The 18,600-nt window shown below is 53.3% G+C and overlaps 1 protein-coding gene across 1 annotated transcript in view; it reads right to left on the reverse strand.

Moving 5' to 3' along the window:
- exoc2 (exocyst complex component 2) overlaps positions 1 to 18,600 on the reverse strand; it is a 36,900-nt gene that overhangs the window by 12,099 nt on the left and 6,201 nt on the right. The window contains exons 2-11 of the mRNA XM_062452417.1: positions 16,280 to 16,439; positions 14,370 to 14,546; positions 13,807 to 13,933; positions 11,953 to 12,066; positions 11,255 to 11,379; positions 4,877 to 4,957; positions 3,585 to 3,730; positions 3,135 to 3,216; positions 2,904 to 3,006; positions 1,676 to 1,794 (exon numbers count right to left, since the gene is read on the reverse strand). Coding sequence (XP_062308401.1) covers positions 1,676 to 1,794; positions 2,904 to 3,006; positions 3,135 to 3,216; positions 3,585 to 3,730; positions 4,877 to 4,957; positions 11,255 to 11,379; positions 11,953 to 12,066; positions 13,807 to 13,933; positions 14,370 to 14,546; positions 16,280 to 16,397 — 1,192 coding nt within the window. The 5' untranslated portion in view covers positions 16,398 to 16,439. The remainder of the gene's footprint in view (positions 1 to 1,675; positions 1,795 to 2,903; positions 3,007 to 3,134; positions 3,217 to 3,584; positions 3,731 to 4,876; positions 4,958 to 11,254; positions 11,380 to 11,952; positions 12,067 to 13,806; positions 13,934 to 14,369; positions 14,547 to 16,279; positions 16,440 to 18,600) is intronic.

The raw sequence follows: 18,600 nt of genomic DNA on the forward strand, positions 1-18,600 counted from the left end.
CAGCATAGGCAAAACATGAAAGACCCCCCCCCAAATTACTTGCAGACACAACCGATCAATCACCGAGCAATTAGCCCTGCCGCGTGCGTCTATGACGGGCCCCACGGCAAACTGCCGGAACAATTTCCAGATTGGTGGGAATGTATGTAGACCGCTTTATAGATGCGTGTACGTGTGTGTATACTGAGATACTGAAAGGTTCGGGCGTGGGGGCGCAGGTTGAAGAGGAGTGTTCTGATGTGAGGCACCATTAAGAGGCTCTCCCAGGGTTTTTCGTCCTGGGGGGGAGGGGGGGGAAGGGGGGGGGAGGGGTGACGGCGGATGCGATCGGCTTGTCGGCTTGTTTTCGAGGTAGAGGAGGGCTGTTGTGGTCGAAGGAGGTATTTTTTTTTTTTGGAAAGCACTAGTTTCGTTCTTGGGGATGGATGCTCGGGGGGGGGCGGGGGTGGTGAGGGGGGGGGTGGTGAGGGGGGGGGTGGTGAGGGGGGCGGGGGTGGTTGGTGGCCGGTGCGGGGTTGCTGTGTGGTAAATGGCTGCCAGGTGTGTACAGAGGGGCCACGGTTCTTGCCGTACGACAGGAAAGGGGACAGGAGACAGCTGCTGTAACGAGGGTGTGTGCGCGTGCGCGGCCGCGCTGTGCGCGCAGTGTGCGCCCTGTGAGGAAGGAGAGAGGTGTGCGCGAACCCCGGAACGACATCGCTCAGATAAAAAGTGACCCGTGCCCGTCCTGAACTGTGCTCCTACTTCCCGCTGGAGGACAAATGAGGGCAGCTCATCCTGAGAACGAGCCTGACTGCAGGGTGGCACCGTTAGAGCCCAGTGAGAAAAGAGAGAAAAGAAAGAGAGGAGGGGGGGGAGAGAGGGAGAGAGAAAAAGAAAAGAGAAAAAGGGAAGAAAGAGAGAGAAAAAGAGAATAGTATACCACCCCCCCCCCACCCCCCTGTATTCCTCACAGGCTGTGCCCAGGAAACCACTGTTAGCCTTAGCATTAGCTGTGTTTACGTTTGGGGCTCCTCTGCAAAGGGCTAGCCACCCACTCACAATGTACTCTGTGTGACTGCGTCTAGACGTGGTGGGTCCCCCCCCCCCCCCCCCCCCCTCTCTCTGTGCGGCTGAGCCCTGCCTGCGCGTGCGTGCGAAGGGGCGAGTGTGTGTGTGTGCGCGCGCGAGCATCGGGGGGAACTGCCGTTCTTCCTGACGGTTTCACGTCCATGTTTTTTTTTTTCTTTTTTTTTTCTCGCTGGCTGATTTAACAGAGAAACAGCTTAATTGGGGTTAATTGTTTCAATCCATCTGTGTGCGTGTGTGTGTGTCTGCGCGTGTGTGTGTGCGTACTGTAACATGACGGGGCCCTGAAACCCAAACCCAGCGACACGGCTCCCACCCTTTGATCTCATTCATATGCTCGTGAAAAAATAAACACAAGGGCCTCTTAGGCAGAATGAGGGGAGAGAGAAAAAGAGGGTAGGAGAGAGAGAGTGAGAGAGTGAGAGAGACACACACATAATGCAGGCATTGATAACCCGTCTCCACGCCGGCGTTTATTTGACTTCTGAGCGAAAACGCACCAGTTTTTTTGCGCTCGGACGGTCGAGTCTCCCCCCCGCACGCGCGAGCGCGTCCGACCGCGTGCCCGAAAAGTCACGTGTCGGCGCGACCGCGCCGTCTCCCTCACCTCGCTTCTCGTTGATGAACTCGTCTTTGCAGTTCTGCATCAGCTGCAATATCCACTTGTGCTGGGCCCAGATGCACTGCCAGGCTGGGTCCCCTGAAGCATGCAGGTCTGACAGGTACCTGAAACACACACACACGCGTTAACGTGAAAGTACATCAGAAGTGTTCCAGAACCCTTTGTCCTCACTGGACAAAGCTCAAATCCCAAACCTCATCCAAACAGCTCAACCCCCGTCCCTTTTCCCAAAACCCCTCATCCTCCACCCTTGTCCAAAGCCTCATCCCCCCTCCCTCCCTCCGACCGACCGACCGACCGAAACCCTAACCCTCCCTCAATCCCTCCACCTCGCCCTAACCTCTCACCACCTCACCCTCTCCAATCATCCCCCTTTGCTACATTCCCTCGGCATCACTCAGCGACTCTGTGGGACGGGGCCGAGGCAGTCCTGGAAAGCTGTGGCTTGGCTCGCACGCACGCTCGCACGCGCAGACACGCTTTCCTGATTAGAGGGCATCTTCCCGAAGCCCGCCCCCGCCCCCCCCCCCCCCCCCTCCGCCCTCCTCTCCCCGGCTCGCTCGGAGCGCGGAGGAGGGAGCGGGTGTGGGCGAGTGGGAAAGCGGGGGGGGGGGGGGGGGGGGGAAGAGGGAAGGGGAGGGCGGGGTGAACGATGGGTCCTGCGGTCGAGGGGCTGCTTCTCTCTGCTTCCGACAGGGCCGACCGGAGCAATAATCAAACCGGGAGAGGGAGACCACAAGTATGGCGCACGACGACGTGGGCTGACGGGGGGGGGGGGGTTGGGAGGAGCGGAGAGGAGAGGAAGGAGCAGAGACGGGCCTTTACGAGAAACAGGGGGCCTGATGGGCGAGGGGGGGGGGGGACTGGAGGGAAGCGAGGGGGAAGTGAGAGAAGCGCGTCGGGAGAAAGAGGAAGGGCAAAAGAGACGGCGTGTCGCAGGCGAGAGAGGAAGTCGGCCTGACAAGACGCTGGAGGGGAACAACAAGAATCAGAATGTAGCCGTGCGGTGGACGCTTGTCACCGGGGGAGGATTTGAACCTGCAGCCTCTTGATTTGCGGGGAAAATCTCCCCAAACCACCGAACCCCACCCGAAAGAGAGAAAAACGCGTCCTCCTTCGTCCCCCCCCCCCCCCACCCCCAGCCCCCCCCCCCCCCCCCCCCCCCACACCCCCCCCCCCCACCAGACCCGTTGCCCCCAGGCCTTCCACGCACCTGATGTATCTCTTCTGGTCGTGCAGCGTCGAGGGGGTCTCCAGCAGCTTGTCCAGGAGCAGACTCCTGAGGGCCCCTATCCTCGTCTCCACCTCCGCGTACACTACACACACACACGCGTACACGCACACACACACACACACACAGGGAGGGGGAGAGTCAGTTCCCCCCCGTCTGTCGTGGTACGGAACACGCTCCGCCCGCACTGAACGTCGCTCGATTCGCATGCACCTTTCTTGAAGACTGGGACTTCGGTGTTCCCGAACAGGGACTTGGCTTTCTCGTAGTCGTTGATCACCACGTCATAGTCGCCCTTCGGGGAGAGAGCAGGAGAACGCGTAGGGGTCAGACAGCGCAGCAGCTAGGCCTGTATCAGGATACTGTACGGTGTGATCGGTCATTGTTGGTGCGACTCCTTGGGATGGATCTTTACCTCTCTGGCACCACCCACTGGTTGTTGTGGCGAATGTCGACTGGTGGATCGGTGTGCGTGTGTGTTGCGTAAGTATGTTGTGCGTTTGTGTTGTGTGTTGTGTGTGTGTGTGTGGGGGGAGGGGTGTCTGTGCATGTGTGTGTGGGGGGGGGGTGAGCATGTGTTGTGAGAGTGAGCGTGGGTTGTTGGCCGTGTGCATGTGGAGGTGTCTGCGTGCGTGCGTGTGTGTGTGCGCGCCAGGACGGCACCTTCTGGATGTTGCGCTCGATGTTGAGCGGCAGGTTGAAGAGGAACTTGAAGCGCTGCAGCACGTTGAGGGCGTTGCGCGTCGAGTCGGCCTTGTCCTTGCGCCCCAAGACCTCCTGGAACAGGGTGTCGGCAGTGTCGCTCGCCCCTAGAGAGAGAAAGAGGGAAGGAAGGAAGGAAGGAAGGAAGAAAGAAAGGTGAGGCGGGTTTGATTCGACCTACACATCATCCCCCCCTTCTCGCACAGAAGACATGTTGTGGGGAGAGAGGCAGACGGGGGCACGCTGGCGTGTATTGCCCCCCCGTCCCGTACCGCCCCGCCGGACGGGGAGCCGCTCGGAAGAGAGCGACAGCTATCTCTCCCACTCGGGTCTCGCCGGGGCCTTTCGCACGCTACACCCCGGCTTGGTGGGTGGCCTCAGATGCGCCGGCGAACGAAAGAAAGAGAGAGAAGAGAGAGAGAGCGAAAGAGAGAAAAAACTCAGACTGAGCCAGATTCTTTTAATCAGAAAACAGCCCCCCCCCCCCTGCCCCCCCCCACCCCCCGGCCCTGAGAGGAAAAATAGGGAGAGCGTGAACAGCGAAATAGTTCACATTTTTCGCTCCCCGCTCTGTGCTGTGACTGACGAGTTGTCACGCGCTCTGAGATGGATGTGGGGCGGGGGGGAGCGGGGGGGGGGGGAGGGTTGCGGTGCGTCTGGTGCGCGAGTGGCTAAGGGGGTGGGGAGTGGGCTTGCGTGTTTGACGGACAGATGGGCGAGAGGGGGGTGGGCGCTGGCGGGCCGGGCCGCGGGCCCACACGTCTGGGGCTGCACGGCGGGATGAAAGGCGGCGTCCGGGCCGGGGGCGGTTTGTTTACCTTAGACCCCGGGGAGAGGGCCTGCTTATTGACCCTCCATTAGAGCAGTCACATTATCATGGCGGAGATGGGGGAGGGGGGGCAACCGAGGAACCGTTTCAGGATCCCCTCTCTCTCGAATGAGGAGGCCGAACACACACGGAGCTTGTGTGTGTGTGTGTGTGTGTGTGTGTGATAATCGGGGAAGGCAGTGGGTGGGTGGCGAGAGGACACCCAGATCCCTGTCCTCACGGTCGGATGTGCGAGGTAGGCGGGGCTTTCGGAAGAGACTTCCCGACCCGTTCTTGGACTTCCTGTGCAGGTAAAGAAGGGAAGGTGGAGGGGGGAGGGGGCGGGCGCCAAGCTGGCACGTCTACTCAGGACCAGGCCCCTGGACCCTTCCCTTCATCTGGATCAGGAGGTCCTGTCAGGAGGGTGGGGAGGCGGGACTCTTACTGTTGAGGGTGTTCTCAAGGCGCTTGGTCATGGATCCCTCCACCCTCTCTGTACCGTCCGACTCCAGCCTCTGGTGGATCGCTGGAACACAACGGCAAACGGAACAGGACACAGAACGGAACGTTTAGTCATTTGCCACGGAACAAAACACAGTCAACTCAGTCCTTCACTATATTAATACTGTTAAATAAATTCAATTCAAACTGTTTTTATTTGGAGTCAAAATATGATTATAGTCTTGACAGTCTCATTCTCGTATTTCATATGGTTAAATTGTTATTTGATTTCCAAACATATATAATTGACACCATTTCAGTATTTTATAACAAAAAATATGTAAAGCTCATTTGTATTTTTATTCCCAAAAAAATTATAATGACTATGACTGCATTAAAATATAAATGCTCTTTTTCCCCTGATTACCCAAAATATAGAATAATAACGCAAACATTGGATACAAAGATAAAAACGTTTGCGTCCTGAAATTTGCTCAAACTCATGCCCAGTGCCTGCAGTCGGGGCAGTCGGTGCGTAAGGTGTCGGTGACACATAGATTTGTGGAATAATAGATAGATAGTGCAGTGCCCGTGATGCAGATGGTGATGACAGTTCTTCGCAGTGGCTTTGGTGACTACATTTCCTCGGATCACAATAGAAATTCTCCAAAGTACTTCCCCCACATCATCTACTCATTTATGCACATCCTAAAAGCAATTTAATTTTTTGGGGGGACCGAATTGCCAGTGCTCTGGTACATTCATGCAAATGATTAAGTAGCCAGCAATTGTCTCCTGTTTTCCACATCATCGATTACTTATGTCATATTGATATAAAAAAGGTATTGGTTCTCTTATTGTAGGCCATAGAGTGCAGCATCTACAGTTCTGCCTCAGTTTATTTTGTGCTATGCAGTGCTGTAAAATAGTCTTGTATTTTTGGTATCACATTGACATAAATAAGACACCAATAACCAACTGGGGAGGCTAAATTCGTTGGAGAATTGTTCCTGACGTATGTCCGAGGAGGCTAAAATGGTCGGAAAGGGACACACAAAATGGTGAAATGACTGCAGAATGACAACTTTGCACAGTGCCCGGTCCTCGGGATAATCGTTCCACTAAAGTCCCCCTAAAATCCCACGATAAAACAGATACAGACACACACACATATACACACAACACACAGACATTCCTTGCATTATAGTACAGATGTATTCATTTTCAAACAATTCAATTTCAAACAAAGCAAGTAGTGTTCATCTGGACACAGTGGTTCATCTGGGAAAATGAATGACAGAGAATTTGCCGGAGAGACAAAAGGCCAAATTAGAGATGGGTGGGGTCGGGGGTTATTTGAGGGTCTTTCCGTGTTCTAAAATAACACTCCGCGAATGCCTCGGAAAGCTCGATTCAACACGCGTAATTCCCAGATTCCGGAACATTTTCAATTTCAGGAACCCAAGGTAAAATAACAAACAGGCACTGCCTCAGTGGTCGATGGGAGATAACCTCCCTGGCCCTCGGCCCGCAGACGCTTCGGTCTGACCACGTCCCCTCCTCCCCCCCCCCCCCCTCCCCCCACCAACCATTCCCACACAGCTTCTTGGTCTGACCCCCCCCCCCCCCCCCCCCCGTCGCCACGGTTGCCGCGTCACACGCCGCCAGTCCCGCCCCAGGCCGCGTACGGTGACCCTCTCCGGGCAGAACTCTCCGAGCCCCGGTTACGCACCCCTGGTCCGGAATGTTTTATCAGCTTGAGGAATAATATTTAGCGGAGGGAAAACAGGGAGACTGGGTTTTCGGTGATACTAAGTGGGAGACAGAGGAGGCTGGCCCACCAGTCTGACACCAGGGAAGTCGGGCTAAGAACCACATGGACGGTAGCCTGAGAAAGAGACGGAGCAGAGAGGAAAAAAAAGATACGTAGAGAATGAGTGAGAGACTGTTTGTACAAAATAAAAAGGGGGAGGGGGGCAAAGAAAAGGAAGAGAGAGAGAGAGAGAGAGAGAGAGAGAGAGAGAGAGAGAGAGAGAGAGAGAGAGAGAGAGGCGACAGCCCATATGAACAAATAAATCTCGTGCTGTGGTGAGGCTCTATGGTGCTGAGAGGGGCAGTGTGTGTTTATTGACAGAGCAGAGAGGGAGAGAGAGAGAGAAAGAGAGAGAGAGAGGGAGAACTAATCACATGCTTTGCCAGTGAGCTTAATCTAGGCCGGACAGACTGACAGACAGACGGACAGACGGACGGACGGACAGACGGACGGACAGACGGACAGACGGACGGACAGACAGACGGACGGACGGACGGACGGACGGACAGACAAAGAGTCAGACAGACGGACAAGACGACAGAGACAAAACTAAGTGTGTGTGTTTGGGGGGGGGGGGGGCGGGGGGAGAAGACTTCTCTTTCCTTCAGCTCTGCTCCCCCGTTCCACACGGTCCCCCCAGTGAAGACGGTGCGGATAAACTGAGAGGAAGGAGGGATGGGGGGGGGGGGAATGACAGAACGAGGAAGGGAAGCTCTGTCGGGGCGTCTGACAGATGCCAGACCGAACGCTGCGACGACCGGACCTTGAAAACCTGCTACCGAAACTGACGGAGCAGAGAATCCAAACGATATCAGCCTCACTGATATACAGCAGGATACAACCACCTAAACAGACAGTGTGTGTTCTGTGGGGGGCCAAACCAGAGCCTTGACCACGGTGGTCTGATTCGGGGACTCGTATCTTCAGGATGACAGGAGACTGTCTGCGCATACACGTAGGAGCAAACATGCCCTTTCACACACGCACACACACACGCACACACACACACACAAGCCAGGTTTCAGGTCTGTTTCTTGTCACCCTAGAATCCCCCTTTGGCCCTGTGTCCTCCTGCGTTGGTCACAAACGCTGGCCGCGACGTCACGCCTAACCTAAACAGCCTGTCAGGCTCCGAGTAACACACACACACGCACACTCACACACGTATACACACAGTCCAGGACCCGAGGGCGAGACTCTCGCTTCACTTCCTGGAACAGATGGAACACCGGGAGTAGGAATTAAAAATATGCCGTCCCTGGATTCTAAAGTTGGAGATGTTTTGACTCCTGTTGGGTCTCGGGGGTGAGGGGAATGAGCCCTGGGAATCTGGTGAGGGTTTTTTTTTTGTCATATTTTTTTGGACCACGGTAGCCATGCCGTTTCCTGTGTCGCAGGGAGACTTCCTTTTCACACAATGAAAAACCTCAAGTTTCAACATTTAGCATGCAACAATACCTGCCTCTGACAGTCAGTCAGCCAACCAACCAGCCAGCCAGCCACCCAGTCAGCCAGTCAGCCAGCCAGCCAGCCACCCAGTCAGCCACCCAGTCAGTCAGTCAGTCACGGCTCAAAAAAGCCATGCAAGCATGTTTCAATTTGTCACTGGCCGCCCCTAACAAAACAACCCCTGCTATGACCCCCTCCGTCTCTTTCACCAGCTTGCTCCGGGGGTCACGCCGAAAGTTTACAGGACTCCATGTTTCCTGTTGAACCCCCCCCCCCCCCAAACCCCTTTCCCCCACCAGCCTCACGGCTAACTGACCCCAGACTGATGACGCCGCCCCCCCCCCCCCCCCGCCCCTCCCCCCGCCCCCCTCGTCCAGGGAGTTTGACCCCGTGGCCTCATGTGACCCCGGGGTAGAACTGTACGCTCTCTCACTCTCTCTGTCACTCTTCGGGGTCGGGTTCTCCATTTCAGCCCGGAACGGGATGCCTGTCGGTGGGATCCCCGAGGGGCCACAAACGAACGGAGGCTTCGACTGCCTCTAAACCATGCCGTGGAAGCGAGTTGCATTGTCGTGCGGCTGTAGAGGTCCTAAACTGGACGAGCCTCTGCTTCTATCGGAGGAGCTGTGAAGGGGACTCGCACGAGGGGCACAGGGAGAGAGTGGCAGGGACGGAGGAGGACGGCGGTGGTGAGGCCGTCAAAAGGTGTGGGACGGCACAAGAGAGAGAGAGAGAGGGAGAGAGAGAGAGAGAGAGGGAGACAGAGAGAGAGAGAGGGCGAGAGAGGGAGACAGAGGGAGAGAGAGAGGGCGACAGAGAGAGAGGGAGACAGAGAGAGAGGGAGAGAGAGAGGGGAACAGATAGAGAGGGAGAGAGATAGAGAAGGAGAGAGAGAGAAGGAGAGAGAGAGGGAGACAGAGAGAGGGAGAGAGGGAGAGGAAGACAGACAGAGAGGGAGAGAGAGGGGAACAGAGAGAGAGGGAGAGAGAGAGAGAGAGAGAGAGAGGAGAGAATCCCATCTGTGCGTCCACATGACATGGTCTAAGGCCTGCCATTTCCTCGACACCCATTTCACTGAACTTGTTTCATTTTCCAGGTTTGGCCGTTCCGAGCCATTCCTCACTTGTTTCCACGCGGCGGTGTGCTACCTCCACTTCGTCGCCACAACACCAGACGTTTTCAAACGAGCCATCTGTACGAGTCTCGCATGCGGGCTGGCCCGAAAATAAACACAGGAGACCGAAAATAAAGATGTTGAATGGTGATGGAGTGAACTGGAAGCACCACGAGTCCGACAGCGCTCATCCTGACACGCACACACACACACACACTCGCGCACAGGCACAAAAACCTCACACACGCCACACCGACACACGTTGCGTGTGGATTTTGCGTGTGGATGACACCTTCCGTGTGGGGATAATTGGCGGTGACTCACTCAGAACGACCTGCCAAATTCCGAGAGACAAATGAATAATTCACAGGTTTGGGGGGGAGAGTGGGAGAGGGAGAGAAATAGAGAGAGAGTGAGAGAGAAATAAAGAGTGAGTGAGACAGAAAGAGAGAGAGAGGGTGAGCTATAGAGACAGAAAGAGTGAGAGTGAGACAGAGAGAGAGGGTGAGCTATAGAGACAGAAAGAGTGAGACAGAGAGGAAGAGACCCACATGTGCCCCCCCCCCCCCCCCTCCAGGGTTTCGGTTGGCTTTAGATGCCGACCACTGGATCAGGGTCAGTTAGGTTTAATGCGACAAAAACAGAAAAACGCGACATCCGCGAGGCCCTCTGCTTGGGCGACGCACACCTGATTTGACGTTTCGTTTTGCCGGCGGCAGCACGTCCGATAGCCTGAGGCACGGCCGTCGCGCTGTGTCCGACACATCCTACTGTACACGTACAGTAACAGCCAGCCTCACGTCACAGGCCGGCCCGGACGCTCTCCAGGTGACGGCGGGTCATCGAGGTCACGTCCGGTGTTTTACTTCCTGATTCTGTGTGGACGGTGACAACCACCCGCCCCACCCACCCCCCCAGGCCTGGTTCACATGCGCTGGGCGGGTAGCGGGGGCACGCTCGGCCCCAGACGTGAGAACAGCTCCATATTGTTCCCCCCCCCTCGGTGGTACAAGGTCCGTTATCTCGCCACATCGGCCCTATTAGCCTGGGCCGCATTGTGTCGGGCCGTTTCGTTTATTTAGACATGGCTGCCAACAATGATAACATCACATCGAAACCCCCTCCCCCCCACCCCCCCTCAGGCACAAACACACGGAAAGCAATAATAATAATGACAGTGCCCCCCCCCCTCAAAAAAAAAGGAGTCTGTATAAATAGTCGAGGGAAGTCACTATGGCTATGAGGCAAACCGAGTAAACAGACAAAAAAGAAATGAATGAATGACGGAGCGAAACAATTGATTCGTGCTACCTGGCAGAGGGACAGGAGTCGGGGCCGCGTCCGACTCCGCGGATCTTGGAGAGGCCTGTGTGTGTGTGTTTGTTTGTTCTCGCGCGCGAGGGCCTTGAGTATGTCCCGGGTTCTGTCAAAAGCGTACGCGTGTGTGACGGACGTGGCCACGCTCCGTCTCAAGGTCGACGGGCCGATGTTCGCCGCTCGCTGGGCTCGAACGCGCCACCTCTGACTTGCCAAGCGCGACCGCTACCAGCTACGCCAACGAAAAGCTAGCTAGCCAACGAAAAGCTAGCTCTTCGTTGACGCGGGCGGCCTGTTATATACTTGAGTAAGTTTCACGGATTCACACCCGTTACACGTGGAACGCAAGCGTGTGTCTGTCAGGGGAGATAAAAAATAAATAATCAGCGTGTTGAGGTTTTGAGGCCGCGACAACGGTGTCTGACCGTGATGTGAGCATGAGACCATGATGCCTGCAAACAGCCCCTTTAAATCAACCGACCGCACAACCAGCCATGTGCTCAACTACATCCGGTGTTATTGTAAACCTGCCCGGTAACACGACACACACACGTTTCAACATGTGCGCACACACACTCTGCCATTTTCGGGCCAAACAAATCAAAAACCTCTGCTTTTACACAGACCTGTTTGCGTATATAAAAATATTGGGGGACTACAACGGTAACAGGACTACAACTCCCACTCACCTGCCAGGGCGTCCTGGGCCTCGAAGAAGGTGCTGAGGCCGCTCTTTACGTAGGGAAGACTGCCCTCGTTCTTCTTGGTGGCCTGCTTCTTCAGGTTACTGGCTGCCACACGCAACTGATCAAAACTGAGAGAGGGGGAGAGGGTTGGGGGAGAGAGAAAGATAGAGAGATATAGAGGGAGAGAGGATGAGGACAAGACCAACACACACACACATTTTAGTTCGACATGGACTTCACCTAGATTGTGACTACTTTCACTTTGTCACACTGGCCAGCTGTGTGTGTGTGTGTGTGTGTGTGTGACACTCTCTCTCTCCTCTAGGTGCATGTTTATAGGTTTCGTCAGGAGGAGGAAACACACACACAAACATGTTCAACCCAAAACATAGTAGTGTGCTGCGCGGCCAAGTCCAAATGGCCAGGGTCACACAGCGGCTACCCAGTAAGGACAGGAAGCCTAGAAAGTCCAAAATAGCCTGTAACTGTCCTGATACAGGAGTCACATAGACGATACAACACACACACACGTCAAACGATGGCCTAAACTGAATCCAAACATCAACGTTTTGATATCTCAAAAGACGCCAGCGCCACTTAGACGGTTCCATGTCCTGGGGTTAGGTCGTTTCCTACGAGACCGGCTCTTTTGTTAGCGCGATTGGCTGTTCGTCCGCGCGCGCGCGCGGGGGGGGGCTGACCTGGTTCCAGAGTGGTTCTCTATGAGGTACCAGGTGGCCGAGAAGTTCTCCCTGGTGAAGTCTCCGCTCACGGCTGGGAACATGCCCTCCAGATCCTTCTGAGAGACCTTACCCCTGGGAGAGTGCATAAACATAGTTAAAACACACACAAGCAAACAGCAAAAAACACACACACACGCAAAACATGGCCCCCATTTACAACATATGGACGCCGCTGTAATTGCATGACTGATGATCTGATGTATTTAGGGAGCAAAATGAGGTGAAAGGTGAGTTTGGTGTTGCTAAACGATCCTCCAGCAGGGGTCACTGTGTGGCCAGGCGGTACCCCGGGAGGGAGGCCCCGGCGTGGGAAGAGCAGAGAGGGACGCCTGGATGCCCCTGGAGGATCCAGCGCTCATTAGAGGGGTTTGATCTGTGCAAATGACCCGTGGGCTACAAAAACCTACCACCCTCCCACACACACACACACACACAACCACCCACCATGTACACTAACACAAAGCCCATGGGGAAAATCATACACACAGATAAAACTAAATCACACCACATATCTGTAAAGATTGGCTGCCATGGGAAAGGAACGAGAGAGAAAAAGAGAGAGAGAGAGAAGCAGGAGAGAGAGAGGGGGTCAAGGTGCAAACGTTTTCATCGCCCAAGGTTAATGACAAATTAACCTTCTCCCTGACGTATCCCGACCCGTTCGACTGCTCTCAGGCTAAACAAACAGCGGGGGGCCGGAGAGAGAGGGGAGAACGTGAGCGCGAAGCGGCCACCTCTCGCCCCGCGTTCCTCCCCGTGCTTGCCGAGCGCACAGCTCATCTCCATAACTGGCACGGCATCAGAGGTCCCGCTCCACATGCTGTGGAGAGAGTGCTCCTCGGGGCAGGAAGCTCGGAGAAAAAAACCCCCGATCATCCCATTCACGCCAGGGCAACCGGAGCCGTATAATCGCTCGAGCACCTCCACTCGGCCCGCGGCGGAGGCCGCGAAAGCTTTGGACGGCGAACAGGTCGATGACGACGCCGTGACCCCCTCACCCCCCCCCCCCCCCCCGGGGGCTGAATAAGCAGCCGGTGACATCACCGGACAAGAGCCCCCCTTAGTTAGAACCGCGATGCTCACGGAGAAACGCTTCCGGGGTTTTATCAGCCGGACGTCTCTTTTCACTAGACACTCTCAAATCCCAAATGTGAGATTGAGATACATGTATACATATGTATGTTTATGTATTTACTATTGCTGATATTTAGGGGGAGGAAAATAGTCAAAAGGAATAAATGATATAGACAAAAGGGTCCTCTTGACAGTTTAATAACAGTGTCCAGAAACTGACCCTGGGGCTACGAGGGACGGCATCCCACTAAGGGGGTCTCCGCTCTGGCCGCGAGTGGTCACTTGCCCCCCCCCCCGCCCCCGGCCTCTCTAAACCAAACAAACATCGGCAGGCCCTAAACACAGACATGCCAGAGCTAAACTATACAAGCTATACATTACACGCTCTGCTTACGCTTGCAGGCTAACGTAGGCGCTGGCGTCGAGCAGCTGTAGACGAACGTGTGTGTGTGTGGGGAGGATGCCTACTTTCTACTCCGAGCCGCTCTCTATCCTTGTCTCTGTCTCCTTTCGTACCCGGGGATGTTCTTCCACCCCTCTGTGCGTTGGCTGGGTCGCGTTCGGTTCGGTTTGCTCGGCGCCGCGTTGGCACGCGGGTTCAAACGCGCGGAGAGAGCTCGTTTTCGGCGCGCGGACGTAAACCATGACTCAGCGCGGAGAGCGCTCGTGTTTACGTGACCGCCCGAGTGACTGAGTATCGGTGTGTGGGCGTGTGCGTGAGAGAGAGTGTGCTCCTACTTGTCTACGTCAATCCCCAGGGGGTTGCTGGGTCGCAGGGAGAGAGGGGAGATGCCTTTGTTGCGGTCGGTTCTCATGTCGTAGTAGTTCATCTCGTCCACCCACACGGCGGACTGGTCCAGGATACCTACAGCACAGGCCGGGACAGACACACATTACCCAACACAATCTGTGTATACACACACACACACGCGCACACACTACCAGACAGGGTACAGCTGGCAGACAGGAAACTGTAGGACCAGTTTATATAGTTACCCGCTCCTTATAGTCCAAACAAAGAAAAGGAGCAACAATTTATAACGCAACTCAGCAAAGCTAAGGAGCCGTTTGCGAGCGGTCATACGTAGAACAATAACACAGTCACAGTTTGAACATAGAAGCAGTCACAGACGTAATAGTGGGACCTCGAAATGAGATACGACGAAAACATGCACCGTTCCTCTGCAGTGCCCCACTGCCACAGGAGAACCTTCGATTCCTCCATCGGCTCCGTCGACTAGAAGCCCTTTCGTGCGTCCGCGCTGGACCCGAAGCTAAAACGACCGGCGGGAGACTCTCACCGATCTTCTCCGCCTTGAGGAGCTTGAAGGAGACGGTGGAGGTGCCGTCGCCGCCGGACTTGGTGGTGACGATGATCTCCCCCTTGTCGTCCTTGGCGGGGCCGACGCGGCACACGATCTTGCTGGCCGACATCCACTCGGCCGTCAGCAGGCAGTTGTGACCGCAGATCGACAGGCCTGGGGGGGGGGGGGGGGGAGAGAGAGAGAGAGAGAGAGAGAGAGAGAGAGAAATGAACTCAAAAGACACGCACAGACACGTCAGTAAGAAATCGGGGAAGTCCGCGAGGCGCAAACGAGAGCCGACGCTTAGGCGTCCAGACACGAGACGGTTGCCATCGGGACGCCGTCGAGTCCGTCTTGTCGAGCTGTCGGCTACGGGGTGACAGTTCACATGGTCTGGTGTGGGGCCCTAACCCATACTCCTCAACCTCACAAGGCTCCCCATCCTGTCCACAGCCCGAGTGCAGTCCCTTCACAGCGAAATGGACCTTCACACATCCATCCTGTCACCTCTGTCTACCGCAGGATTAAAGGTACAGCAGTGAGCAAGGCTCCTAAAGCGAGCCAAGGAGAATACCCAGAGAGAGAGAGAGAGAGAGAGAGAGGCCCGCATGAGTAATCCAACGACACAAAAGCCTTTCGAAAGACAGTCCACAAATAAGCGTACAAACGATACGGCTATTAGAGCTCATTTCCTGCCTCTGTTCTGTACAACTCCACTCTGTTTGAAAACATAAATACGCAATCACACACGTTTGTGCATATCTAATGGACTAATTCCCGACCCTGGGGAGTTGATGCTCGGAAAGAGAGCCATAGGTGTGCGTGGCCAAGTTCTTGGCTTCTCTCCCTGTCGCCTCGGCAGGGCTCTGTCAAGTACATGTACATGTGCATACAACAGTTTTTGTTGTTGTATTTTTTGAACATGGGTGGTTTGGAAGGACAGTTATTTTGTGGGAATAAAGTTGAAACCTATGCAATTTTCTTCATATTTCTGTTTTTGAAATTGTGGTAATTATTTCATCTAATTTTGAAGAAATAAAATAAATTATTATGATGACTATTATAAGCAATATACAAATATAATTACCATCATCAATAACTAAACTAATACCACGCCTGATTATAATTACAGTAAACATTAATAGGTTTACGTAAGCGATAGATTAATTTAATCTAGTGATATATTTACTAAAATACAAAGTGATCCATTTAATGGATTCATGATAATACTATCTGTTGTTTTGTAATATCCCACTGAGTACATTTGTTGAAAACATTTAATATTTTTTTGACCACTGCAATCATTATATTGACAAAACAAAGTATGCAACTTTTTTATACAAAATATGCATTTAAAAAATCCTGTTTAAATAATCCAAATAAACATGAATGAAATAAAATATTCCATCAGAATCTTTATTTCCATTTCAATTGTTAAAGTATGTGTTTGAATAAAATTGCTTGCATTTGTCCAAAAAGTGCAAAAACACATTTTTGTTTGATAACATATCAGTCAGGATATAAGCCTCTTTCATTCAATAGGTTTCTATCGGGAGAGATTACAACTGAAAAAATAAACCAATGTGAGCGTTTTGAAAATAAATATTCAAACAAACACACTTCTAGACTGTCATCTGGAATGGAAACATTAAAATGTCACTTTCCTGATGCTTCCATGTTTATATTAGAAACCCTCATGATTAAACAGAAACACACTGATTTATTTAAAATTATTTATACAAAAAAAAGTGTTGGTCCGAAATGTTAGCACTGAGAAAATGGATACAAGTAAATCAGTCTGACAATTACACACACACTGATTACCAAGTCCTCCTCTCAACAAAGTCAAACGGATGAATTTATATGAACTACATTTGTGAGTGTGTGTGTGAGAGAGAGAATCATACCAATGAGGTCAGCAGGTCCGGTTCCCAGGTTCTCGCCACGGATGGTAACCTTGGTCCAGGGCGTGCCCTCGTTGGGGGAGATGCCCGTGACCAGAGGTGGTTGCCTGGCACGAGACATGGCGGACTGGGGGCACGTAGGACCACAAGGAGAGATGGTAACCTGGTTCACAAGCAAGAGACAGGAGGGGGGTTAATAACCATGGTCATTAGCACAGGGGCCATTGGACCTTTGCACTACACCTAAGTACCATCATAATTTAAAAACTTCTAGAATATTGTCCCCTCTACAGTAGCTGAAGAATTATTACTGCTGTTGCAAGAATGAAGACTTTCATCAATACATTTTGTTTCGTTTGGAGGTAGCTAGTCTAAAGAGACCTAAAGTGATGGCCATCCATGATACCAGGAGAGAGGTCCTGAGACTGAGACAGAGAGCAGACTAGAGGAGGAATGTAAACTCTAGAGAGAAGGATAAATAAACCAGCTCTCCCCAATCATTCCACATAACCCCACACAATACGTGTATGTGACGGGCCGTACGGTTATACCTTCAGATGTGTGCTGTATGTGGGCGTGTGTGTGCGCGTATATGTGTGTGTGTGTGTGTGTGGTGGGGGTTTCCATACAAACAAAGAAATGCTAACCAAAACCATAAAATTGATGGGTCCAGTCAGTGCAATCCAATACTAGTTTATTCCTGTTTGAGAGCTACCAGGTTAAAGGTACATTTTCCACACAGATGTTTGCTAATAAATTGTTGCCAGGTTCGATTACGACAGATCTAGCTTCACTGGAACGGCAGATAAAAAAAGAGGCCTTCCGCCTTCTCCCACAAAAGCCAAAACACGTTCTTTGCGAGAAGAGCAGGAGTTCACACGGAAGGAACCGGCAAGATGGCAGCTAGGAGCAAAACGCCAGGTCCACGTTGCGTTAGCAAGCTGCTGTCGTCGTCGTTCTTCGGGGTCACAGTGCGCGTGCGAACGTACCGTGGGACAAAAAATCACACCACCAGAATGTGGACATGAGAACTGTCATTCTGCTTATTTATTTCGGAATTGATTACGACATTTAAAGACTTCGGAGTCTTCGTTCTAGTGGTGCTTTTATTTTTGTCTTTTTTTGCATAGTCTTTTGGTCTCCCTCTCATTTGTGGTTTGTTTTCGGTTCTATATATCGTTTTTTATTGACAAAATTAAATTAAATTACATTTATATCATACATGATCTAAATTACAAGTACATAAATTAAAATTAAAATAAAAAAGCAAAACTCTCAAGCGGCACAGCGCACAAAACACAACCAGTGGAGGAAGGTGGGCTCCCACGTAAAATGGGAGAAAGGCAGTTCCGCTTCGACATGCCGACCCCTTCCCCCCACCCGCCTGCTCTCTCTCAACCCCCGCCGACCCGGAGAGAGACGGGGTCCATAACTCAAGAGCGGGATGCGACTCATCCAGCGATCGGACGCGGAGGAGATAAGACACAACCGGGCCTTAAACAAGCGCCTTGTCGGTCAATCCATCACCCCTGTATGTTAAGAGGGGGGTGCAGGGGCGGGGGTGTGGGGCGTGAGGTGAGGTGGGGTCAGGAGGAGGGGGGGGGGGGCGTTCAGGGTTTAGCGTACAACTCCATCCCCGAGAATGCCTGCAAGAGCGTTTCGATCCCCTTTTCTGGTACACGTGCATAAACACACACGCGCGCGCGCGCGCACACACACACGCGGACGCGCAGGCTGGGCAGAATGACAGCTCGGCTAGGTTGCGTGCGAGGGGCCCGGGGCTGGCGCTGTGTGGTCTGTGTGTATGTGTGGAAGGATCTGCGGAGGGGTCTGGGAAGTGTGTGTGTGTGAGTGTGTGTGTGTGTGTGTGGTCTGGGTGTGTGGTCTCTGGCGCGGGCCTGGGGAGAGCCTGCTGACGGCTGGGATGAGAAAAGAGCCGCTGTGTTTACTTTATTCTGGGGGCCATGCATGGACACGGGAACACTGCCCAGACCCCTTCTCTATAAAACACACACGTAGCCACACACACACACACACCAACACATCAAGCCAGGTCGACTGTTTCGCAAGCTTCACATCACACCAGCGCGCGAAACCTGGGCCACTTTTGACAATCCAAAGCCAAGACCTGAAATCCTCGTCTTCACACCAAACCTAGAAACCAGATAGGCGACGAGGAGGACACACTTCCTCTTTGTTATTAAAAAGAGATCGAGCGCTGGCCTGCACACGGGTGCACTAGCTTGGTCCCAAGTCTGCCTTGCACCTGGAACCCAACGCCTGGACACAGCCGCGAATCAGGTAGCCTGTCTCCACTGCAGTAC

Source organism: Osmerus eperlanus, chromosome 26 (assembly GCF_963692335.1).
Source record: "Osmerus eperlanus chromosome 26, fOsmEpe2.1, whole genome shotgun sequence".
Taxonomy (NCBI): Eukaryota; Metazoa; Chordata; class Actinopteri; order Osmeriformes; family Osmeridae; genus Osmerus; species Osmerus eperlanus.